Here is a 26,863-nt window from a genome sequence, read left to right as displayed (position 1 = left end):
CCGAAAAGAGGAAGAAGGGAACAGCACTGTAAGGAGAAATATAGTTTCTTAATTAGTTACCAAACAGCTAAAATAGTTTCTGGAACTTTTTTTTTTTTTTTGATTATGGAGTCCACTGAGGACAAAGAGCTAGAAAGGGAGAGATACGTGAGGGCCACACACATATAAAAAGCCACTGAACTGACTATTTTTTTTATGTTTATTTTTGAGAGAGAGAGAGCTTGCAAGCAGGAGAGGGGCAGAGGAAGAGGGGGACAGAGGATCTGACACAGGCTCCGTGCTGACAGCAGAGAGCCCAACGTGGGGCTTGAATGCATGAACTGTGAGCTCATGACCCAAGCCGAAGTCTGATGCTTAACTGACTGAGCCACCCAGGCACCCCTTAATTGATGGGTTTTAAAAAGCGGAACTAGAAAACATTCCATTTATATATTTTTAATTTTGAATAAGACATTCAGACTGTACAAATAAAGAATAAGGAGCCTGATCATCTTTTCGATGGATAAAATAAATGAAGGAGAGTATACAGTCCAGTTCTTACATCATAGCTGGGGGAAGAGAGGAGGAAGAGATTGCTGGATAACTAGAAAGAGTGGGTCCCATAGAAAGAGACTAAGAGGGAGGCAGACCCATAGTGAGTGGGGGTGGGGAGGCTCTCCTGTGAAGGATCAGCCTCATGTTGACTTGGCTCCCGGGGGGCCTCAACACAAGTCACCCTGTAGTATTGTCTGGGCCGGGGTGGTGGGGACAACAGTCATTCCAAATAATGTCCAGCACCCAAGGCACAGCTTTTATTTTAGACTTTAATTTCTTAGTTTGATTTTTAATAGGTAATACATTTACATGACTTTAAAACTAAAAAAGACACGAGGTTTCTAAAGAAAAGCACACCGGAAACTACAACAACATTGCTGTTTGTCAAGAGGTATGCTATGTCTGTGGGCCAGAATACTCTAAGACTAAAAGGTCACTTCTCCCCACAATGCTTTACAGGTTCAATACCTTCCAGTCAAAATCACAGAAGGCCTTTTTTTAGACAGAGATCAAAAAGTTGATTTTATTTTTTTATTAAAAAAAATTTTTTTTAAGTCTTTAATGTTTATTTGTGTTGAGAAAGAGACAGAAAGCAAGCAGAGGAAAGGCAGAGAGAGAGGGAGACCCAGAATCCGAAGCAGGCTCCAGGCTCTGAGCTATCAGCACAGAGCCCGATGCGGAGCTCGAACCCATGAGCTGTGAGATCATGACCTGAGCTGAAGTCGGAAGCTTAATCGACTGAGCCACCCAGGTGCCCCTGATTTTATTTTTTTAAGGATTTATTTATTTTGAGAGAGAGCACAAATGGGGGAGAGGCAGACAGAGAGGCAGAGAGAATCCTAAGCAGGCTCTGCACTGTCACCACAGAGCCTGATGCAGGACTTGAACTCACCAAGTGTGAGATCATGACCTGAGCCGAAGTCAGAGGCTTAACGACTGAGCCACAAAGGTGCCCAGAGAAGTTGATTTTAAAATGCACAGGGAAGGACAAAGGGCCTAGAATAGCCCAAATTGAGACAGAGCAGCGATTGGACTCCAGTGCCCTCAACCCAGACCACAAAATCCAGCGTTCCTTGATAACTGAAACCCAGTGCCTCCTACTAGCATATCTTGCAGGAATGCGGAAAGAGGCTGCCTCCCAAAGGAGGGACTCCCCCACCAAGACTGGTGAAGACTGAACCAAACCAGTCTGCGCTAGGGTTGGGCCCCTGGCACTGAACTGTCACCGACTTTGCCCCTCATTATAATACTAAAAATCAAGCCTGGTGGAGATTTAACATGCCATTGAGACGTGCCATGCATGACAAAGCACGTTCTGTCCACTGCACCTGTGCGCCCAACTTCCTGTATCTCTCCCCACCTTTACCTGTTGCACCGCACTCCTTTCCTGCCTCAGCCTCTTTAAAAACTTTCCCCAGCCTTTGTTCAGAGACCCAGCATGAAGACCCTTTCCTCTGTGCTGTCTCCCTCTAGATCCGGCATAAACCGGAACTTCTAGTGAGGCCTCTAGAAAATCTCTGTTCCTTGGAGAGCCCAAGGACCGGAGTTGGTAACAGATAGGGAACAAGTGGAACTCTCATACCTCACTGGTGGGAATGTAAAATAGTATATAGCCACTTGGGAGAACAGTGTGGCAGTTTCTTAAAATGTTGAAACATACGCCTAGCATACAACCCAGGCATTCTACTCCTGGGTATTTGCCCAAGAGAAATCAAAGTGTGTGTCTGTACAAAAGCAGGTTCATAGCAGCTCTCTATGAGCTCAGAATTGGAAACAACTCAAATGTGCATTGATAAATAATGATTAAAAAAAAAAACTGATATATTCATGCAGTGGAATACTACTTGGCAATAAGAAGAAATTAATAATTGACTATGCTGATAAGAGAAGATAGACACCCCCCCCCACATATTACATACTGTATGATTCCATTTTTATAAAATTCTCAGAATACAAACTAACCTATAGTGACAGAAAGCAGGTGTTTGCAATGAGGAATGGTGCCTGTGGGGTGGATATTAGAGAGATTACATGTTCATTTATGTATTAGAGAGGTTAGCTCTTTGTCGATGATGTGAATTGCAAATATTTTTTCCAGTTTGTATTTTTTCTCTTGACTGACCTTTTTTCTGGGGGGGGAGGGGCAAAGTAGAACTTTTTTTTTTCATGGAGTATAATTTGTCAGTCTTATTTTATAACTTCTGGATTTTAAGTCCTACTTGAACCAGCCTTTGCCATTTTGAGGTCATGAGGAATTCTTTCACGTTTTCTTCTAGATCTTCTACGGTTTTGTTCATACCTTCAGAGGGTCAGTCCATTTGGAATTTATTCTGGTACATGGTGTGAGTTGGGGGATATAGTTTTTTCTGCTTTTCTTTTAAAGTATTGGGGCACCTGCCTGGCTCAATTAAGCATCCGACTCTCAGTTTCGGCTCAGGTCATGATCTCACTCACATGTTCGTGGGTTCAAGCCCCATGTCGGGCTCTGAGCTGACATGTGGAAACTGCCTGGGATTCTCTCTCCCTCTCTCTCCTCCTCCCTTACTCACGTTGTCTCTGTCTTTCTCAAAATAAATAAATAAAAATTAAAAAAATAATAAAATAAACTATCAACACTTATTTTAGGTCACCTGGCTGGCTCAGTCGTTTAAGTGTCTGACTTCGGCTCCAGTCCTGATCTCACAGTTTATGGGTTTGAGTCCCTCTTTGGGCTGTGTGAAGAGCCTGCTTCGGATCCTCTGTCTCCCTCTCTCTCTGCCCCTCCCCTGCTCACTCTCTCTCTTACTTTCTCTCAAAAATGAATAGACATTAAATCAATAAAATATTAGCATTTATTTTGAAAGGAAGCTTTATTTTCTCATGGTGTGCTAAAACTATTAGCATTGTATATGAAACAATGACTAAGTTTTAGAAGTTTACTTTGGAACTTAGGGGCATCGGGTGGGACATTTATCACCATTGCTTGAAAGTCACCTTGAGAAGCACAAGCTGGTTACTCCACAGTATACAAAAGTTATCTTTGAAGCCAACCTTTATTTGAGGACTCCTGGTGTTTCTTTTTTTCTTGCCAAGTAGAAATTTGGTAGATGGGTGGGGCGCGGGGAGGGGGGAGGGGGGGGTTTCCAGTAGGTTGCTTAAGAAGAGAGTTTACAGTGGGGAGGGGGATAGAGGATACAAAACAACAAAAGTAAATAGCACAATAGAAAAAGTTCTGTTGTGTTACATTGTTCTTTCACAGCTCTTATCATCACTTCCATTGAACCGTAGATCAGAGAGAGGAATTGTTTTCTAGCTGGAAGCCATCCCTTCTTGGTATTTGCCCTGCAGCAGAGAAGTCTTTGGTTTCCATTGTCCCAGTTTGAACCTGACTTAGATTTACCCTGTGTCAGTATCAGAGAGTAGCATTTCAGAAACAACACTGCCCTCAGACCTCAAGGCAGTAATAGTCTAATTCAGACAATACTGTTAACTTGTCTTCATTCACCCGATCATCCACTCTATTAATGTTTTTTGACCAGACACTGTCCCTGTGATCATGCAGCCAGCCAGCTGTCCTGTCCACGTGGGTGAGAACAGGCCATTATCGCATACTGTAGAACATGTCTCAGCCAGGGAAGCCCAGGGGGGTGAGGAATGCAGACAGGGATGCGGAGAAAGGGTGGTTCAGTGTGGGAGAGACAGAGGAGAATTCTGGAAGAGTGGATACCTAAACTGAGTTACGACACCTGGGTAGGAATAGGTCGGAAAAGGAGAGGGGATGAGTACTCTAGGGAGGGGTATGGCAAAGGTAAAGGCCCAGACACGTGATGTGTTCTGGGAACTATAAATTCTAGCAACCAGAATATAGGGGCAAGGAGAGAATGGGTGACAGACCCGGCTGGGGAGGTAAGCAAGGGCCGGATTGTGGAGGATTATAAACTGACTTTCCCTGGAGAGCAGTGGGGAGCCATTCCAAGGTTTCAAGCAGGGGAGTGAAAGGACCTGATTTATGTCTCAGAAAGCTCCCTGTGGCCTGATATACTCTGATGTTTAAAGGCACAGGCTGGAGGGGAGCCACCAGAAGGCATGGATACCGCAAAGAGCTGCCTTCCTTCACGCTGAAACCAACCGCAGAAGCCAGGGAGAGCCTCCTAGGTCCAGCAAGTTCCAAGCTGAGCTTTCCCCAAGGTGGCAGGTCTGTCTGGTGAACCTGCAGTTTTCTGGAAAAGTCAGCCCTGTCCGATAGCATTGCCAGGAAAGGCAGGAGGTCCAAACTTATGCTGTGTAGACAGGCCCATTGGGTTTGGGGTGGCGGGGTGGGGGAAATGGCTCAGGAAAATCAAGAGATCTTGTTGGGTGTCCAAAGAGAGAAGTCCTTTGGGTAGAAGTTGGAAAGAGGGAAGAAGCCTCTCACCCTGCCGTGAGAAGGGGCTCTAAACCCAGGTGAGACAGGAGGGTCAGGAGCACTAAGGCAAATGTCACTTGTAACTTTAAAACAAAGAGTCTGCATTCAGCGGCCCCCTCAGGAAGGCCAGTCATTTCCTGAGGGGATATCGGGCCGCCCCATGCTTCATTGTTTCCAGTTTCCAGCAATGGCAGCCATTACCTGATCAGCACTGTAGTCAGTCTCTGCTTGTGGTGCCAGAAGTTACTAGAGTGCTTTTCTCTACTTTCACAGGGCAGATTTATCTGTGCCACGAGGGAAGTGTCTTCTGCCCCAGGGGCATGGGCCAAAGGCAGAACTAACTGCCTGAAGTCTTTGCTCTCAGGATGCAGCTGGAGACAGCCCAAGACGGCAAGATGTGGCTCGGAGTGCTGCTGGCACTTATGCTTTGTGAGTTTTTATTCTCTTTCCACAGTCCTTAAATTTCATGAAAATCAAAGCTGAGGAAATGAACGTATTTCTTCTGTCTTTTCCAGGTCCAGGCCTTGAAGGACAAGAAAACCGTAAGTTGTAAAGTTTCTACCTAGCTTCACTGTGTCTTTTCAGGATTCTTAAAACTCACAACGAATTGCTTGGGTTTCATGTTTATAACAACTGAGAAAAATATTGAGAGCTAAAGTCTATTTCTTTCTGGCATTTTTAGAAGGCTTTTAGAATAAAATGCTTCTTCTAAGCCAAGTTCTAATCAGCGTGTTCTAGGAGTCGCATACATTTTCTCTAGAAACAAGTGCATTGCTATTTGTGAGGATTGGGGAAGTGATAAAAAAGGAGTGATTTCATTACTCGTTTTACCATAAGTTTCTTAATTTCATATTCTCCCCTATGCCCCATTGTTTTTGTTCAAGTGAGACATAATCAATTTGTTAGATTCTTGAAGACAGAACATAAATTGTTGTTACAACTTTTCTTCTAAATGATCTGAAACATCCTGGATTTCACTTCCCATCGGCCTAGGAGGCTATGATAATTGTAATGTTTTGTGCTTGTGGACAGGAAGGGGGGTTGCTTCTGCCTATCTTGGAGGTCTGGTTTATCATCCACTTTAGAGCTAATTTGGAATCTTTAAGACAAGATCAGATGCTTGACGGGGTCTGGGGGCTAAATGGAGGGAGAGCCCACAGAAGAGGATCCCCTTGTCCCTCGGCAAAAGAACGGGGTTGACTGGATTGCAGACAGTTGTATAGTTCTTTGGAGATGATGTGCGCGGATGACGCTAGTTTGCTGAGCCCAGGCTTGGAGCAGTGGCTCTGGGATTGGCCAGTGCGGCTACTAACAAAGCCAGTCTGCTGGTCTCCTGTCCATGTGCTCTAGTGGGCATTTGACTCCCAGGGCAACTCATGGAGACAGGATATCCCTGATCTTTGTAAGCATCCTAATGGACCGATGATGTCTCTATGACTCCAAGAAATAACCAACTCGCCCAGGTGAGAGCCAGTTAGCAGGGCATTGGCACTAGAACTTTCACCGTGTAAAATATGGCTCTCTGTCTAGAGCCAGAGGCCCAACTCAGATCTTTTAAAAAAAAAATTTTTTTTTTAACGTTTATTTATTATTGAGAGACAGAGAGACACAGAGCATGAACAGGGGAGGGGTAGAGAGAGAGGGAGACACAGAATCTGAAGTTGGCTCCAGGCTCTGAGCTGTCAGCACAGAGCCCGACGCGGGGCTCGAACTCACAAACTTCGAGATCATGACCTGAGCCGAAGTCAGTGGCTCAACCAACTGAGTCACCCGGGCGCCCCCCAACTCAGATCTTTAAAGCCACTTTCACTTTGCCTCTTTGAGCCTTTTTCCCCCAATCTGTAGAATGGGGATGATAAGAGAATTGATCCCATAGAGTCTGTATGAGGATGAGATTAGATAAAGGGAAGTGATTTACCTGCATGGCATGCAATGACTGACAATGGTTTAGTATCTGGTCTTAGCCCTCCACAATCATGGCTCCTGCACTGCCCCTGTCTGTCCGTTGCTGTTCACATACCTCAGCTCTCGTCCACACCATGCCCTGCAAACGTGCAGGTTGCTGGGCTTCTGCTTCCCAGGACCTCCAGTCTCTCCCACCTCCCTACCTCACCTGGGAGGGTATCACTCCCTTCCCAGGGTTCCTGGAGAAAGGCCTCTGTATCCAGGGAAGACCTCAGAACCGTAGGACTTGGAGCAGGGAGACTCTCCCACTGCTTCCTCAGGCTATCACCTTGTTTTACACTTGAGGAGACGGAGGCTCGGGGGCCATGAGGTACTTGTGTGTGGTCAATGCTGGGTGTTAGCAGAGTGAAGACTAGGACCAGGTCTCCTGTTCCTCAGGTCACCCAAGACCGTGCTGACTACACGTTTGACACGCATGACGCCCGCTTGCTCCACATTGCCTGCTCTGTGGTCGTACTCCTTGGTCAGCCTTGGCCCTTTGCCTTCCTTTCATCCCAGTCTCCCCCACTCAGCCCCAGCCCGCCTGCCTGCCTCAGGAGATGACCTCAGCTCCATCCTTCACCTAGAAAACACTGCTGTCTGCAGGGAACTCCCTCTACTTCCCGCCCGGCCCTGTCTACAGGCTTATCTGTCTCCCCACCCATCCTCCCAGCTTCCCTCCCTGCTTCAGAGATGTCAGTCCCTGTGGCTGAACGGGGCCAGCCTGTCCACCTGGGCTCTGAGCCCACCGCTCATCCGCCCCGATCTCCCTCTACCATTTTTTTAAAAATATTTTTTTATGTTTATTTTTATTTTTGAGAGAGAGAGAGACACAGGGCACAAGTGGGAGAGGGGCAGAGAGAGCAAGACACAGATCCAGAGCAGGCTCCAGGCTCCGAGCTGTCAGGACAGAGCCCGAGAAGGGGCTCGAACCCACGGAATGCAAGATCACGACCTGAGCTGAAGTCAGACGCTCAACCGACTGAGCCACCCAGGTGCCCCTCGCTCTATCATTTATTTAGTCCACCACTCCACTTTTAGGATCTCTGTTTCCCACTCCGTTCGGGCTCTTTCTCCTCAGTCTACAAACACAAATGGTAGTTTTTGGTTTGGTTTTTTTTTTGTTTTTAGGAAAAAGAAAAAACACAAACAACACACCTCCCTTCATTATCTTGTGTCCCCCCCCCCCCCCCCCATGAATCCACTCCCTTCCTCAAATTTCTGTCAAGGCTGCTTTATAACTGCAGTCTCTGCTTCCTCAGCTCTTAGCCTGCCCTCACTTAGTGCTCTGGTTTTAGCCCCCACACCCCGCTGCCACCAGAATCCTCTCATTAAGGGCTCACCAAAGACCTTGTACTACCAAATGCCACGAACACTCCCGTCCCTCACCTTTCTGGACCCCTTTGCTGCCTTTGCACAAAGCCTCCTTCCTTGACCTTCTAGACTCTTCCTTGGTGTTCTCCCACCCCTCTGACAAACCCTCCGCCTCTATTATTAATGACAGTACATTCATAATGTGGTGCAAACATCTCCACTGTCTAGTTCCGGAATATTTTCATCACCCCAGAAAAAAAAGTCCTTTCTCATCCATTCAATATTCTCAAGTCTACCCCTTCCCCCAGTCTCACTGCACCTGCCCTACCACAGTCTTTGTAGATGCCAGCTTGCTCCACATTGCCTGTTCTGTGGTCGTACTCCTTGGTCAGCCTTGGCCCTTTCCCTTCCTTTTATCCCAGTCTCCCCCACTCAGCCCTGAACCATGGTCCAGGATGTTTATAGGCCTCTGGTCTCTCCCTCCAGCCCATAGTGATCTTTCTTTTTTTTACTTTATTTTTTTTAATTAAATTTTATTTTTTTAATGTTTATTTGTTTTTGAGAGAGAGAGACAGAGACAGAGCACGAACAGGGGAGGGGCAGAAAGAGAGAGGGAGACACAGGATCCAAAGCAGGTTCCAGGCTCTGAGCCATGAGCATAGAGCCCGATGCAGGGCTCGGACTCATGAACTGTGAGATCATGACCTGAGCTGAAGTTGGATGCTTAACTCACTGAGCCACCCAGTCACCACCTATAGTGATCTTTCTAAAGCTCCAATGTCATTCTGTCACCCCAACCTCCCCCCTACCCCCCGCCAAATACCCTTAGGCAGCTTGTCAGCACCCTAAGAAACACCCTCCATTCTAGCACCTCCTACCTAGCTTGCCTGGCCCCTCAGGCCCCACATTCTGGTTTCTGTAATTGTATGTGCCCAGAATACATTGATGTCTTGGTTCTAGGTAGTTTTGCCGTAAACATCTTTGCTATAAGCATTTTTGCTGCATAACTACTAGGCTGGAAGGTAGTTTTGTCATGCAAGGCTAAAAAAATAATTGGTTGACAGCTGGTTTTAACAACTGGTTGAGTTTGGTTTCATTTCTCCATTCACATGGTGCTCTGTTTTTATGTTCTATAAATCTTAGTCTTCATGATGGTCTATACAGTCGTGTAGAATTTTGAACCCACACTTCCCATAGAACTTTGGAACAGCTATCAATGGACATGTGACAATCTTCCAAGAACAAACAACAGGATAGGAGGCAATACACTTTCACAGTGTAGTACAAAACTCTGTTACAAATATGCGTCCTAGTATTTGGAAACTATACCTCTCTCTCACTTTTATGTTTTTTTAAGGAGGCTCTACACCCAATGTGGGGCTTGAACTCATGACCCAGAGATTAAGAATTGGATGCTCTAGGGGTATCTGGGTGGCTCAGTGAGTTAAACATCCTACTTCGGCTCAGGTCATGATCCCAAGGTTCATGAGTTCGAGCCCCGCGTCTGGCTCTGTGCTGACAGCTCAGAGCCTGGAGCCTGCTTGGGATTCTGTGTCTCCATCTCTCTCTGTGCCCCTCCCCCACTTGTGCTATCTCTCAAAAATAAACAAACGTTAAAAAAATTATTAAAAAAAAAAAAAGAGTTGGATGCTCTACCAACTGAGCCAGCCAGGCACCTCAAAACTATACCTCTCTTAATGAGGAAGAAGCTTTAGTAAAGAAAGAATGAGGAGACCCATCAATAAGCAAAAAAAAAAAAAAAAAAAAAAAGTATACCACTATGAACGAAAGACTTTGAAGACAAATACTTAGGTATAATCCACGAAATAAAATCAGTTATTTACATAGAATTGGCATGAATCTACACACATTTTAAATGTATTCAATTATTTTTTTATAATAGTTTTTCTGATTTTGTTGTTCATTTTTCATGTTTTGTTATGTCCTCTTACATGAATGTCCCTCTTTTATTTTCCGTGATTTTATCTTTTATGGCCAAATGGCTTTAAGACAAATTAGTTATGTGTTGAAAATGTTTGCAGCAAAGATCCTTACCATGAAAATACCAAACATGTGACCTTTCATGCCCCTGTGCCCTGGAACATGCTGTTCTCCTGCCTGGAGCACCCCACCACCCGTTCTTGGCCTGATTCAAGCTTTGGTTCAAGGGTCACTTCCTTCACACTTTCCTTGGCCTCCCTAGAGCCACCTTTTTTTTTTTTTATTTTTTTATTTGGTGCTTAATTCATTGTACTTTGGTCATCTAGGTCCCCATCAGCCCATATGGTCTAGGACAGAGGGGATGATTTCTTACTCATCTTGTAATCCCAGCACCTGACATAGGTGCTCACTAAATGTTTCACTGAAGGAGACCCCAACTGAACTTGGAGATGCTTGAGATTCAGATGAGATGGGTCCGTGCATCATTCTCATTCTCCGCTGAGCACCAAAGTTCATCAGGGGCTCCCTGCTAACCGGCTCCCTGTAATTTTCCTGACTACAATGGGGGGGCACCTTTCCTCCCCCCATTTCTGAGTCATTTCCAGGTTGGCCAAGACACTGGCTGAGTCATGATGCCTCATCTTCCCAAGAAACATGAGCATCCGCTCACGGGGAGCTCGAGGTACAAGGAAGCAGCCCCTTCTTTCAGGGTCTGGGCATTTGGCATGATGGTCCCTTATCTGGGCTGTGGTGACCTTGTTACCAGGGATCCCCCTCCATCAGCCTTCATCTGTCCAGGTTGAAAAGATCTGACCTATTTAGGCTGCTGCCTAACCCCAATCTTTCATCACAATGGTTCGGTAAAGAAAGCCGTGGATCCTTTTCTCTAGAACAAATGCACACTTGCATCTACTCGAAGGTGGTTCGTGGGTCCCCTACCACCTACCCATGAGCCTCAGGAGGCCCAGGGAGCCCAGATGTGAACACTCACTCTGTTGCGTAAATAGTGAGACCTATACATGGTAATCCAGCTTGGCTCTTCCTGGACAGTTTATTCACAAAGAGGACAATGTTTTCAGTATTATCTTAATAATCAGGTAGAGATTTTTAAAGATTAGTTGAGTGGTGTACTACTGCTTAACAAATTACCCCGGAATTTAGTGGCTTGAGATAATGATTTATGGGGCACCTGGGTGGCTCAGTCAGTTAAGTCGACTCTTGATTTCTGCTCAGATCATGACCTCACGGTTCATGCGTTCATGCTCTGTCAGTGCAGAACCTGCTTGGGATTCTCTCTCTCCCTCTCTTTCTGCCCCTCCCCGGCTTGCATGAGCACACATGTGTGCACTCTCTCTCTCTCTCTCTCAAAAATAAATAAACTTAAAAGATAACAATTTATTATCTCACACCTTCTGAGGGTCAGGAATCTGGGGAGCTCTGGCTCAGGGTCTGTCAGGAGATTGCCCATAAAATGCTATTCAGTATTACAATGATCTGAGGGCTTCTTTAAGGCCAGGGGATTTGCTTTTAAGCTCACTCATGTGGCTGTGGGCCTCTCTATCGGGATGCTCAGGGAGCAGCTGATTTTGCACAGAGTGAGTGATCCCCCAAAAAGGAAAGAGTGCTCAAGACAAAAGTTGCAAAGTCTTTTATAACCTAAACTCAGAAGGAGCGAACAAGCATGTCAATATTTTGGGGTCACAAGAGTAACCCTGGTATGATGTGGGAAGGGATAAAATGCACGTGTGAGGGGCGCCTGGGCAACTCGGTCAGTTGAGCATCGGACTTCGGCTCAGGTCATGATCTCATAGTTCGTGGGCTCGAGTCTTGTGTGGGGCTCTATGCTGACAGCTCGGGGCCTGGAGCCTGCTTCAGATTCTGTGTGTCCTTCTCTCTCTGCCCCTTCTGCACTCGCGCTCTGTCTCTCTCTCTCAAAGATAAATCAACATTTCAAAAAATGCAGGTGTGAATAGCAGAGGGCAAGGCTCAATGGGCGGCAACTTGAAGGCTGGCTTCCACAAGGGTTGTGGTGGCGGTGGTGGTGTCGAAACTCTGTGCTGCTTTTGTTACATCATGTCAGTGAGGTTTTGTGTTTTGTCACAGAGCTGGGTTTCATAAATCTACAATAAACATATTGATCAATTTTGTAAAATGCTTTTCCTTCTTCCATCCTGCTGTCCTTTCTTTTTTTTTTTTTTTTTTTTACATTTTATTTATTTTTGGTAGAGAGAGACCGAGCACAAGTAGGGGAGGGGTAGAGGGAGAGGGAGACACAGAATCCGAAGCAGGCTCCAGGCTCTGAGCTGTCGGCGCAGAACCTGAGGCGGGGCTCGAACCCACAAACCGCGAGATCGTGACCTGATGCTTTAGCCAAGTTTGCTTTGGGGCCCCTGTAAGATGGAAATGAATGAGGCCCGGTCAGTAGGAGACCCACGCAGGGATGGTGCTGAGGCCGGAGGTTCCCGAGTAGAGAAGAACCGGGAATGCAGACGGTGAGCTCCAGGGGGGCAAAAACTGTGCCGATCTCACTCTTCCCTGAACCCCCCACTATTAGATGCGGTGCCTGGCACAGAGAAGCCCCCTTAAATGTCTGCTGAGTGCCAAGGAAGAGGGAAGAGAATGTCAGCCAGGGCCAGGCATTGGGCAATACACACTCTGTCCCTTCAGGGCCCTCAGCCATCTTGGTTCAGTCATTACTCAAGACAGAAATAGGAGGGAAGGCAGGTACTAATGTTCCCACTTTATAGGAGGAGAAGTGGTAGCTGAGAGGGGTTAAGTAACTCCCAAGAGCACTCAGATAATGGCTGTGGAGACAGGGGTTTGGACCAGACATGCCTGACTTGCTTTCTTCCTGTATCCGCCCAGGTCTGTGTCCCAGTCTAGGGCATGGCCAGCCACGGGTGTGTACTGATGACACAGTAGGCTGATGACACGAAGTAGCCTAACACGGCAGGGACGACTACCCTGGGAGTCTGAAGAAGCCACTGTAATTAACCTGGGAAATCAAGAAATGGTTTTCTTTTGAAAAAATTCATTAGCCAAAGGAGTGGATATCGAGTTTCAGAGACCTCAAGACTCAAGTTGGGTTTTATATCTGTGACTGGCAGACAGAAACCTAGCTAACATTTCTCAAGCATTCATCTGTGCTAGGAACTGTGTTCCCAGTACTTAACCTTGGGCTCCCATTTACACTTACTATTATTATGTCCATTGTGTGGATAAGCAAACTGAGGCTCAGAGAAGCTCAGGAATTTGCCAAAAGCCACACAGTTTGTGACCAGAGGTGGGATTTGGCCCAGGCAGTGCGGCTCTGCACGTACCTTCTTCTCCTGTTAGAATCACTGTACTAAACAGCATGGCTTAAAATGAGGAGGAGGTGATGAAGGAGTAGTGAGATGGCCTGTCCCTACCTGGAGGGGACCATATTAATGGATGGGAAACTTCTGTTCTGAGAGCTCACCCAGCAGCCTCCTCAGACCAGGAGCTGGTAAGGAATAGCAAAGACAAAAAAGGGAGTTCTAAAGATTAATGCTGCGAGAAACAACTTGCATTTTAAACAATCACCTCGTTTCATTTCATGGACTGATCAGATGCTGTTTTTTGTTAAATTAATTGCTCAGAAGAAAGGGACAGGTGTGGACGGTTGTATTCCTTTTAAAACCTGAGACATATTAGACACAAAGTCTAAAACTGTTCAGAAAGACTTGACTTTTAATAAAAGAGAGAGAAAGAAAGACAATTTTTGCCAGTCTCTCTGGTCAGCTAGCTAGCTAGCTAGCTAGCTATCCATTTTCTTATTTGAAAAATGATTTGGGACCACTTATAAAAATTATGTGCTGTTGTTCATGAGGAGAACATAAATGAGGAAATCAGAGTGAAAGGTAAATAAAGGCAGGCCAAAGAAACTATGAGTCTTTAAACACACAGAAATTCATCCCAAAGTTTGCTAGAAGCAGAGGTGAAATTTTGGGTTAATGCTTCTTAGCAGTCAAAGCCAAAAGGAAAACAAGATCCATTAGAAAAATTTTGTGGGGGCGCCTGGGTGGCTCAGTCAGGTAAGCATCTGACTTTGACTCAAGTCATGATCGCGCGGTTTGTGAGTTTGATCCTCACATCGGGCTCTGTGCTGACAGCTCAGAGCCTGGAGCCTGCTTCAGATTCTGTGTCTCCCTCTCTCTCTGACCCCCCCCCCCCCAGCTTATACTCTCTTTCTCTCAAAAATAAATAAACATTTAAAAAAAAAAAAAAGAAAAATGTTGGAATTTACAAGATAGAAATGAATAAACACAGCTTTTCCTGGTGTAGCTGAAACACTATGTGAAATCCTGGACAACATCCCTTTGGCATCCTAGACTAGACAATATCGGGTTCCATAAGACAATTTCTTACCAGCATCTATCAGTTTCCTAGCTCTACCACAACGAAATACCACAGACTGGCTATCTTCAACAACAGAAATTAATTTTCTCACAGTTCTGGAGGCTAGAAGTCCAAGACTAAAATGTCAGCAGCTTTGGTTTCTTCTGAGGCCTCTCTCCTTGGCTCACAGATGGCCGCCTTCATATGGTCATCCCTCTGTGCACATGTCCGTGGTCTCTCTTTGTCCAAATTCCTTATAAGGACACCAGGCAGGTTGGATTAGGGCCCATTTTAATTTAATCACCTTTAAAGGCCTGATGTTCAAGCACAGTCACATTCTGAGGTACTAGGGGTTAGGTTTTGAATATATGAATGTTGTGTGTGGGAGGATGCAGTTCATTCCCTACTAACAGCGTCCCTTGGTAGAGGGCCAAAGCTTCATTCCATTAATACTAGTAAACGAGGGACCGTAGCAAAGTGGTCCAAGCATGCAGATTTCTGAGACCTTCCTCTGTCCAAGGATAAGGAGATTGGGGATATGAAAGGAGACTCAATAAATATACATTCATCATGGCCCATGAATATTTTTATTATCAAAGTATCTGCTAAGGATTGATCTTTAGGAGCCTTACCTAAGCCACCGGACCCTGTTTTGCTTGAATAACACCTGGTGTCTACAGCCCCACACTATTTCTGGCCCCTAAAGCCCTCATGGGCCACATAAACTTTAGGTAGGGTGCCAAACTCGATATATGAAGACCTACCTCTTAAGTAAAAGATCAGGAAAGAGTACGTAAGACTTTATCTTTGTATTTGCTTATAGATGTGTACAGACCATCTGGAAGAAACTAAATTCAGTGGTTATTTCTGCAAGGGGAGGTGGGAACTGGGTGGGCAGGACAAGAATGGGAATGAGACTTTACACTGTATCTTTTTCTTTTTTTGTTTTAATGTTATTTATTTTTGAGAGAGAGAGAGAACAGGTAGGGGCAAAAAAAGGGCGGGGGGGCGTGGAGATAGAGAATCCCAAGCAGGCTCCATGCTGTCAACACAGAGCCCGATGAGGGGCTTAAACTCATGAACTGTGAGATCATGACCCCAAATCAAGAGTTGGGCATTTAACTAGCTGAGCTACCCAGGTGCCCCTATCTTGTATCTTTTCTTCGTACAGAAAATACATTTTCTTTTTTGGGCCTCAAGTACACAGAATTGGATTGATTATAATCCCTGGCTCATAACATACTCTCATCTTTGATCTGTGCACAATTACCTTTTGTTTTATTTATATATGCATGCTTTTAATAACATAATGAATTCACGTGACCCCACCACCTAACCTGAAAATTAGAACATCACCAATACTATATCACCCCGTGTATTCCTAATCCTACCCTCCTCTTCCCTTCAGAAGTGACCACTACCCTGATTTTTTTTTTTTTTAATCTTAAGTAGGCTTCACGCCCATCGTGGGGCTTGAACTCACAACCTTGAGATCAAGAGTCACATGTTCTACCAACTGAGCCAGCCAGGTGCCCCCACTATCCTGATTTTTTAAATATTAGTTATATCCACCTTTTTTTTTTTTTTTCCCCATCCACTTTTCTAAACCTGCATTATTTCAAATGATCTATCTTTAGGCTCTTTGGGGTTTTTCACATAGACGTCATATCATCTGCCCTTGGGGATTTTGAAACATTTGACTGCACTATCCGCTCAGAAATGTACATAAAATGTTTATAATCTCAGGATTGTTTTATTCATACTTCATGGACATTGATGCGAAAGGAGGCTAACAAAGCATGGGAGACACAGTAGCTCTTAACCCCAAGTCCTGATGCTAGATAGATAGCCTCCACGGCTATCACATACCATCCTTGACTGTCTGGTCCCTGTAGGCACTGGGATCCCCGGACACTACACTGCAGAGGATGTGAGAATACCAATCTACTGCAATCTGATGTGGTGTAAAGGTCACCAGGATGATGTTTCTGAGATAACGGGTGTGTCTGCTCTCCTTCCCTTGGCATGTAGCCTTCACCATCAACTACATCCACATGAATATCCTGCCAGGACTGGAGGTGCAAAATGGGGAGAACCTGACCCTGCAGTGCGTCGTGGACATCAGCACCACCTCCCATGTCAAGCCTCAGCACTGGGTGCTGTTCTATAAGGATGATGTGCTATTTCACAACGTCTCCTCCATGAAGAACACGGAGAGTTATTTTATTCCCCAAGCCCGGGTCTATGATGCAGGGACATATAAATGCACCGTGATTCTGAACAACAAGGAGAAAACCACATCGGAGTACCAGGTGTGGGTGAAAGGTGAGTCCCTGCTTTTGAACGTAGCTCAAGTGGATGCAGCATAGTGCACGCGGTAGCAGGAATAGAAATTGAATGGAGGCTAACACTGGACCTACCTGCCCATCCGTCACCCTTGTCACTTCTCTGCCTGGCATTTTCCTAACCTGCAAATGTAGGCATTAGACATGCTCCCAATACGCCGGGCTGTTTCTTACCTCCTTGCCTTTGCGTACACTATATTCCCTCTCCTGGGAATACCCTTCTTCACCTTCTCCCTCCTTCAAGACTCAACTCAATCATCTCTTCTCTGACACTTTCCCAAGCAAAACCAATCTCCCTCCAGGGTCCCGGTCCTTACAGCTCTTATGCAATCTGGACATTCCGTGGCATTTGTATAAAGGCCACAGGCCGAGTGTTCACATTGGATTCTGCAGTCGTTCTGCCTGGAGTCCAGTCTGGGCAAGTCCCTTAGCCTCTGTAAACTTTAAAATTCTCATCAGTGAAATGAAGATAATAATAATACCCAGCTCAGGGAGTGATTGCAAGGATTAAAAGATACCTTCTAGATAAAGTGCTTAGTATAATTTCCAACACATAATTAAGTTCCCCCCAAATGGCAATTACTGTTTCACTCAATTGCAAATGTTTCTCTCACACCTGTCTGCTCTACTGTGAGATTCCCAAGGAAAGAGATGGTGTTCGGTCCGTTTTTGTATTTCAAACAAAGAATCTGGCTTATAGTAGGCACTCAGTAAATGATTGTGGAATAAATTAGGCAGATGAAAAAGGGGAAGTAGAAATGGATAGAAATGCAGAAGCGGGAGGGAAATCATGGGAAATTTGGGTTCTGAGATATAGGATTCCATCCAGTCACTCATTGCTTTGCTCCCTCAAGAAGCATTTCCCAAGGCTGCAAGTCAGGAACAAAAACCAGGTGCAAGACATGAAAATGCGTCGAGTCCAGCTCTGGTGGCGGTCACTGTCTGGTGGGGAAGAGAGACATTAAAAAAATAATTACGGTCTAATGGTCGTATGATCTGAGTGCCTTGGGAGCACAAAGATGAGAGGCAACAATTCTTCCTAGAGAAGTTAGGGATGGCTTCCTGGAGGAAGGGACTTTGAGTCCAGATACAGAAGATCATGGAGGAGTTTGCTTGATGGTGAAACGGAGCAAGGGCAGAGAAATGGAAATGTCACATGAATGGAAGAGCAGAGGCCGAGAAAGAGCAGAGTATCCCCATAGAGTGGCTCTTCAGTGAAATACCCCAACCTTTGGAGTCTTCATTTCCTGTCTTTAAAATAGAGATCACTAGGTAGCAACACGTACCCTTGAAGGTTGTTTTGTTTTGAGGATTAAATGTGATAGCATCGAAGTGCGCTTAGTAACCAAGTATTGAATGAATGAATGAATGAATGAATGAATGCCCATCCTGTGTGAGGGGTTCAGCTGGGCCATCCTTAGAAAGGGATAACCCTTTCAGCATATAGGAAGCAGGAAGAACCAGCAGGTAAGTGTTCGGGGCATTTTCCTTTCATGAGCATACAATCTCTGGCCACATTTTTGGTCAGGCCTTTAGGCTTACTTGGGAGACTATGACATCACCCTCCCCCAGGCCAATTCCCCCATGGGTGTCCTTTGGACAGTCAGGGACATGGCTGGCTAGACATCCCTCAGAGTCGCCAGGGGCAACAGCCACAGGGATGCAGACCAGCCCTTCTCGTTTCCACTGAGGACAGGGCCTTGCCTGGCCAACAGCTCCCAGCACTGACTTTAGTGATAAGGAAAGATTGACAGGCTGAATTTGGGCAATGTCTGTTGAAAAGAAATGTGCTGGCAGGCTTTAGAAACTTAGGGTGATTTTTCTTAAAACTTGGATGGTTTAATGGATTGTTAGTGAATTGAACCCTGTGCTTCCTTGACAGCGACTGCCATAACGGTCGTTTCTGCATTTTGTGTGCTCGCTTTTGTCATCAGAATAGTCATTCACTCTATTGTTACTTCCAATGATAAGAACTGTCACCTATCAGACCCTCATGGGGTAAACGGTTGTAAGTGCTTCACACACGTCATTTAAGCCCTGCAATAGCGCTGAGAGCTAAATGTGACCCTTTCCAGGTGCAGACACAGGCCCAGAGAGGTTGAATGGCATGTTCATGCCTTGAAGTTCCTCAGAGGCCAAGCTGGTTAGAACCAAGATCTCGTTGACTCCAAAGCTGGCCTCTCTAACTCTTAATTATTATTCAGGTCTTTGAGGTAGACCAGAGGCCATTCATTCATTCATTCATTCACTCAACATGTATTGAGTCCCACTCTGGGCTAGGCTGAGGAACCAACAATGAGTAAGATGTGATCCCTTCCCTTGGGGAGATCCGTGTGAAGCAGGGGAACACCTTTGTAAACAGCTGCCACCACAGGTGGAAATAGTGGTATGAACACAGTATAGGTCACCTTCCCAAGAGGACAGCCCATGATGTCCGAACTGGGTGCGTTGAAACAAAGATTCAGAAGAGTCATAAGCAACTAGGTGAAGTGGGCAAGGTTTAGGATACCAGCTAGTCTGTCTGACTCTTGAGGTGGACCTCATGACCACCAGACCACGGAGCCTGGACAAGACATCTAGTCTCAGCTAGACCATCCTAGCTCCCCCTCATCTGACCCTGGCTCACCACCTACTGTACCTCTCCCCGCCCGCCTTTCTTTGTTCTAGATGGCCCTCCCAAAAAGTCCATCGTATTCCTTGACACAAGCAGTCCCTGTGCACATGCACCCTGAAATCACTGTCTTTAGCCCCCAACCTCATCTGTTCTTAGCCCCCATTTCATCTGTCCAAATAACAAATAGCCCCCACCTCATCTGTCCAAACAACAAATAACACCCTTCCTCCAAGATTACTCTCAGGCACTATTCCCTTCTAGAATCTTCTCTGATCCCTCAGGCAAAGAGGGCCTCCTTTTTTCCTGACTGCTTCATCACTCATTATCTCTACCACACATTCTAATGGTTAATTATTTTCAGCTTCACTTTGTGAACCAGGAGGCGACATGTCCTTCCTCTCTCCCACCTCCCATCCCAACTCCTGGCTTTGGAGTTAGACAGACCTGGAATCGAATCTCAGTTCTGCAACTTGCTGGCAAGGAGCTTTTGGATGAAACTTGGACCTCACTGAGCTTCACCTTCTTCAAAATAGGCATACTTTTATCTTTCATGTCCACCCTGGAGATTTGTTATGAGAATTACATGGGGTCATGGATAAAAAGTCTAACCTAGGTTGTGGTTGGCAGTCAATAAATTATAGCACCAACCACAGTAATGCCTATAGATATGGCTGTTTTAATTGTATCAGTTGGCAAGACTTGTCTCCCCAGTGGGATTGTAAACTTTGAAAGCACCAACCACATCTGAAACATATTTTATATTTTTCAAAGTAGCTGGTATAGCTCTGGGAACATACTTGCTCAGTAATCACCTGGTAGGTAGCCCTGGGGTTCTGGGAACAAAAGCGAAGACTCTCAGATGGGTCGATCACAGTGGTGCAGCCGAGGTGGGCTTGAATCACTAGATCAAACTGATACTAATGGACTTTCTCTTTCCCCAAAGGAGTGTCCGATCCCAGAGTGACACTGGACAAGAAAGAGGCAATAGAAGGCGGGGTCGTGACGGTCAATTGTTCTGTCCCAGAGGAAAATCCCCCAATATACTTCACAATTGAAAAACTCAAGCTAGATGCAAAAGGTTTCAAGCAAAAAAGAGAAAAAGTTTCTCAGAACCAGAATTTTATGGTGATGGAATTCACAGTGGAGGAACAGGACCACGTCATACTTTTCCAATGTCAAGCCAGGATCTTTTCTGGGACCAATGTGGAGATCTCTAAAGCCATCAGGAGTGAACTGGTCACCGTGACGGGTCAGAGTCCTACTCTCCTTTTCATCACTCTCTGGTTTGCTGGTTGGGATGGGGAGAAAGCCCAGAAATTGGGAAGGGGCTGGGGCCTTCTGACTGGGCTGCTGTTTTCAAGACTGTTCTTAACCACTTACAAGCCATGCTTTTCAAACTTTTTGACTGCGATATAGTTCAAAAAATTGTGTGTGTGTGTGTGTGTGTGTGTGTGTGTGTGTGTGTGTGTGCAAAATTTCCCAAGCAAAAGTTTCACAACTAATCCTTAATGTATGGAGCATTTTGCTATTTTCTATTCTATTCTATTTTGTTTTTCTAAAACACTGACCTTGACTCAGGGAAATGATGCATTGTGTGATTTGCAGTTTGGAAAACACGGCTTCAAGCCAATATGGGTCAGACACCAGGAGGTGGAGTCTGGAGGGGTTTGGGAGGGAAGGGGGTCCCTATCCCCAGCCTTCGCCTCCCACATTTGAGGAAGGACTCCCCTCTTCTACCCACCCTCCATCACCAAGATGTTGGACAAATAAGAAGCAGATGGGGTGGCCTGAGGAATGCTCTTCAGAGAGAAAGGAAATAGCAGAGGGAGGCCCGGGCGTGCGTGTCCAGGATGAAAAGAGCTCCAGCACAGGCAGCCTGTAGGATGGCACGAGGACTCGTGAGCAGGGGAGAGCCAAGGGAAGGCATATTCTAGCGCAGTAGCCTCGAGTCTTTTCTATAGGAGCCCCAAAGTTTGTCATGGATACCCTTCTGCTTTTGGTACCTCATTTCATTCCCACCCGTTGTGTGTGTATATATGTATACATATGATATTATGTATATATCATATTTTTCTGATTATAATACGTGGTGTGGGTTAAATTTCCCGAATATATGGCACGGTATAAAGTATCAGGTGACAATCATTCATAGCACCAATACTTAGAGAATCACTTGTGTTGTCCTAGACTTGCTCTACTGTTATGTTCATGCACACACAAAATTTTTGTTTTTCTTTGTTTTTACAAAAAGTGTGACCTGTCAAACATCACTGTTTTGTAACTTTTCCTTAACTTAACGGTATGTCATAGACCTTTGTCCATATCAAGAAATATAGATCTACATCCTTTTAGTGGCATCTCGGAATCCTATTATAGGATTACCTCATTTACCTAATTTACCTCATTTTTCTAATATAGACTTTTAGGTATTTTCCCAGCTTTTTTGCTCCCTCTTTTTTTTTTTTTTTTTTAAGAGGGAGGGTGAGAGAGCACCTGTGTGAGGGAGGAGAGGGGCAGAGGGAGAGAGGGAGAGAGAGAGAGAGAATCCCAAACTCAGTGTGGAGCCTGATGTGGGGCTTGATCCCACAACCCTGGGATCATGACCTCAGCCAGAATCAAGAGGCGGACGCTCAACTGACTGAGCCACCCAGGCACACTGTCCCCCTTACTCCCTGCCAACCCAGTTTTTTGCTACTAAAACAATCCTGCAACATACAGACTTATAGTTTGTATACTTCTGTGAGTATTTTTTTCATTATTATTTATAAGGTTGATTACTGGCAGTCAAATTGTTGATTCAAATGTTTTGTGCATTTTAAATATTGATATATATTGCCAAAGCACTCCTCAAAATGGTTGAACATTTCCATCAAAACTGATGCTACTGTTTATTTTCCCACATTCTTACTCTTACGTAGCATTATCAACATTTTCTTGTTTATGACGATCTGAGACACAGTGATATATCATTGTTCTTGTGATTTATATTTCTTTGGTCTTTACTGAGGTCAAGTATGTTCTTGGTGTTTATTGACTTATTACATTTCCCCCATAAACTGCCTGTTTATATACACTTGGCCCATTTTTACTGTTTCTGATTGATTTGTTTGAGCCCTTTATAAATTAAAGGCATTAGCTCTTTGTCAAGTACTATGCAAATATTTCCCTGAGTTTGTCATCTGTCTTTCTTTTATGCTCAGTTTTCAGGCAGAAGCATTTCATCCTTATTGAATCAAATTTGTCCATCTTTTTCTTTTTTGGCATCTCAGTTTCATGATTCACACCTAAAGCTTATTAAAGATAATGAAAGGAAAAAATGCATGTATGTTTGCTTTTACTGTTCCTGTAGTTTAACTGTTTGCTTGTTTTTTTTTTCTGCGTTTAGATTTCTGGTGCATCTGGAGTTAATTAGGATGTAAGAAAAAAAAAAACCTTTAGTGATGATTACCCTTCTCCAGAGGACATTTGTTGAGTATCCTAAAAGATGCCCTTTCTTGTTTTTTAACTTCCATTCAGGGAAGTAGCCTATTTTTTTTTTTAATTTTCATTTAAATTCTAGTTAGTTAACATCCAGTGCAATATTGGTTTCAGGAGTAGAATTCAGCAGTTCATCACGTACATACAACGCCCAGTGCTCATCACAAGTGCCCTCCTTAGTACACATCACCCATGTAGCCCATCCCCCTCTCCCATATCTCTTCTCTATTGTTAAGAGTCTCTTAAGATTTGCTTCCCCTCCCCTCTTTTTTTCCTTCCCATATGTTCATCTGTTTTGTTTCTTAAATTCTACATAGGAGTGAAATCATATGGTATTTGTCTTTCTCTGACTATTTCGCTTAGCATAATACTCTTTAGCTCCAGCCATGTAATTGCAAACAGCAAGATTTCATTCTTTTTGATGGCTGAGTAATATTCCATTTGTGTGTGTGTGTGTGTGTGTGTGTGTGTGTGTGTATGCCACATCTTTTTTTCTTTAACATTTATTTATTTTGAGAGAGAGAGAGAGAGAGTGTATGTGTGCGTGAGCAGGAGAGGGGGAGAGAGACAGGGAGAGAAAGAATCTCAAGCAGGCTCTGCACTGTCAGCTCAGAGCCCATTATGGGGCTTGATCCCACTAACTGTGAGATCATGACCTGAGCAGAAATCAAGAGTCAGACGCTTAACCAACTGAGCCACCCAGGTGCCCCTATATGCCACATCTTGTTTATCCATTCATCGTCGATGGACATTTGGGCTCTCTTCATAGTTTGGCTATTGTTGATAATGCTGCTATAAGCATTGGGGTGCATGTCATCCTTCAAAACTTTTTGTATCCTTTGGGTAAAATACGTAGTAGTACAATTGCTGGATCATAGGATGGTTCTATTTTTAATTTTTTGAGGAAACTCCATACTGTTCTCCAGAGTGGCTGTACCAGTTTGCATTCCCACCAACAGTACAAGAGGGTTCCCCTTTCTCCACATCCTCGCCAACATCTCTTGCCTGTGTTGTTAATTTTAGCCATTCTGGTAGGTGTGAGGTGGTATCTCATTGTGGTTTTGATATGTATTTCCCTGATGATGAGTGATATTGAGCATTTTTTCATGTGTCTGTTAGCCATCTGGATGTCTTCTTTGGACAACGTCTGTTCATGTCTTCTGCCCATTTCTTTTTTTTTTTCAACGTTTTTTTTTTGTTTTGTTTTTGTTTTTTTTATTTTTGGGACAGAGAGAGACAGAGCATGAATGGAGGAGGGGCAGAGAGAGAGGGAGACACAGAATCGGAAACAGGCTCCAGGCTCCCAGCCATCAGCCCAGAGCCTGACGCGGGGCTCGAACTCACGGACCGCGAGATCGTGACCTGGCTGAAGTCGGACGCTTAACCGACTGCGCCACCCAGGCGCCCCTCTTCTGCCCATTTCTTAACTGGATTGTTTGTTATTTCGGTGTTGAGTTAGATAAATTCCTTACAAATTTTGGATATTTACGCTTTATCAGATATGTCATTTGCAAATATCTTCTCCAATTCTGTAGGCTGCCTTTTAGTTTTGTTGATTATTTCCTTCATTGTGCAGAAGGTTTTTATCTTGATAAGGTCCCAATAGTTCATTTTTTTGCTTTTGTTTCCTTTCATTCCCACGACGGCAGACTATTTTTTTTTAACGATAGCTATTTATTGTGAAGTTAAATGACTCTGCAGTAAAAAGCTAGCAAATTAGGAGCACCTGAGTGGCTCAGTCAGTTAAGCGTCCGACTTTGGCTCAGGTCATGATCTTGCTGTTTGTGGGTTCGAGCCCTGCATCAGGCTCTGTGCTGACAGTTCAGAGCCTGGAGCCTGCCTCGGATTCTGTGTCTCCCTCTCTCTGCCCTTGCCCTGCTTGTGCTCTCTCTCTCAAAATAAATAAACATTTAAAAAAATTTTTTTAAAAAGACAAGTGAATGAAAGTATATCACTCTAAATTCACTTTTGGCTTCATTTTGCATAGTTGGCAATCTGTGTGTGTACTCTAATGGTCTGCAATTTTTTTATTTGTTTGTGGAAGCAAAGGCTGATCCCTACTTCTCTTACCGTCTCCTGATGATCCCACACCCTGGTATCTGACCAATATTTTATTAAAACAGTGTTTTTCAAGCTGCATGAGTCATGCAATCAATTTAGTCAGTCACAGCCAGCATTAAAAAAAAAATAGAATAGACCAGAAATCAGTTTTGGGGGGGGGAGGTGCATATCGTTATTTAAATATGCATTTCCATGAAGTGGCACAGTTTACATCATTGTCACTTTAGAAAACTATGGAATATTTGTGCTGAAATGCCATGGTTCCATGAAACTATGTGAGAAGAGCCTAGAAAATCTTTAGTGGACAGGGGCAAGAGTCTGTTTCCAATGCTCTGAAGATTTTTGAGGTCATTTGAAGAGGATTCTGCAGATGAGATCTAGAGAAGGTGGTTTTGGCTTTGGGAAGGTCAAGGGAGATTGCAGCTAAGAAGGCTGAAGTTGCAAGAATGAGTGAGAAGCATCAGAGCAACTTAGGAGAAGGTTTTTAAGGGAAAAGATTGAATTTGTTTAATTAATAAGGAAGAATAGTGTTGGCAACAAAAAAGATCACAAAAGGGGAGGATGTAAATGCCTCTTCCGCTCACTCAGCTTTGAACCTGAGTCCAACCAGCTTGTCCTCTTCTTGTAGAATCCTTCTCTAATCCCAGATTCCACATCAGCCCCAAGGGAGTGATCACAGAAGGAGATCAGCTCAACATTAAGTGCACCATTCAAGTGACACACCTGGTGCAGTCATTTCCAGAAATCATAATCCAGAAGGACAAGGCGATTGTAGCACACAAGACGCATGGCAATGAGGCCACCTACTCAGTGATGGCCATGGTGGAGCATAATGGCAACTACACGTGCAAAGTGGAAGCCAGCCGGATATCCAAGGTCAGCAGCATCGTGGTCAACATAACAGGTAGGGCTGCTGCTGGAGGATGTGTGAATATGGTAGGCTCAAGCAGCCACTGTGCTGGAATCCAGAATGGCCAATGAGAGCGGATATTTCTGCTCCTGCTTGTCTGAATGAATGTACTCAGGTGGGGGCGTGGTGCTCAAGGGGAAAACTCAATGCAGAGTCAGTAAGCAGTTAGCTGTGGTGGTTGAGGGTGCAAGTTCTGACATCAAATCCCAACACTGCCACCCACTACTTCAGTGACCTTAGGTGAATTACTCAGCTTCTCCTTGGCACAGCTCTATGAGATGGGGATAATGACAGCACTCACCTGTAGGACTGTCTCCGTGATGAAATGACATGACTCTGCTATAAACAGCCTCATACAGAATAAGCACTCTGTGTGAATGTTAGCCAGTGTGTCTGCTATTATATTTATCTTTCCTCTGTGCCAGGCACTATGCTAGATCCCAGACCCAGGTCCTAGGACTGGGTCAGGAGTGAGAAAGCATTAGCAAATTCAAGAACAATAGCAACAATTCCCTTTTGTTGAAAACTCTATGACTGGTTTACATACATTTGCATTTCACGCTCATAACAATGCTGTGAGATAGGGATCATGATTCTGGTTTTATGGGTGTGGAAATTGAGGCTGAGATGTTAGGTAACTCACCCAGCGATTATAGGGTTACCAAGTGGCAGAACAAGAGTCACCCCAGGCCCATTTGACTTCCAAACCCATGCACTTAAAAGTTCTATTGGACTCCTTTCCCCCTTTCCTGGCTTTACTTCTCTCCATAGCACCTATTACCAAAAAAATATATTCTATCTCTTCCTGTTTATTGTATGTATCCAGGCACTGGAATGCAAGCCTATGAGACTAGGAACGTTACCCATTTTATCCAGTGCTATGTCCTTAACACCTAGAATAGAGCCTGGCACATAGTAGGACTTAAATACATATTTATTGGATGAATGAATGAACATTGGACGACTGTGTTTCAGAGGGC

At 44.7% G+C, this 26,863-nt stretch overlaps 1 protein-coding gene across 9 annotated transcripts in view; it reads left to right on the top strand.

Annotated features, from left to right (window-relative positions):
• The window catches only part of PECAM1 (platelet and endothelial cell adhesion molecule 1), a 73,877-nt gene that overhangs the window by 9,576 nt on the left and 37,438 nt on the right, over nt 1–26,863 (top strand). For 8 of the 9 annotated variants that reach the window (XM_042967532.1, XM_042967534.1, XM_042967529.1 and 5 more), the window contains exons 3-7: nt 5,192–5,347; nt 5,434–5,460; nt 16,508–16,801; nt 20,379–20,684; nt 25,602–25,877. In XM_042967532.1, the coding sequence (XP_042823466.1) occupies nt 5,284–5,347; nt 5,434–5,460; nt 16,508–16,801; nt 20,379–20,684; nt 25,602–25,877 (967 nt within the window). In that variant the 5' untranslated portion in view covers nt 5,192–5,283. Of the gene's footprint in view, nt 1–4,400; nt 4,420–5,191; nt 5,348–5,433; nt 5,461–16,507; nt 16,802–20,378; nt 20,685–25,601; nt 25,878–26,863 lie in introns of those variants that run through there. The other variant, XM_015540279.2, reaches the window with a different exon arrangement.

The sequence above is a fragment of the Panthera tigris genome, chromosome E1 (genome assembly GCF_018350195.1).
Source record: "Panthera tigris isolate Pti1 chromosome E1, P.tigris_Pti1_mat1.1, whole genome shotgun sequence".
Classification (NCBI taxonomy): domain Eukaryota; kingdom Metazoa; phylum Chordata; class Mammalia; order Carnivora; family Felidae; genus Panthera; species Panthera tigris.
This window is presented reverse-complemented; position numbering and strand designations above follow the sequence as displayed.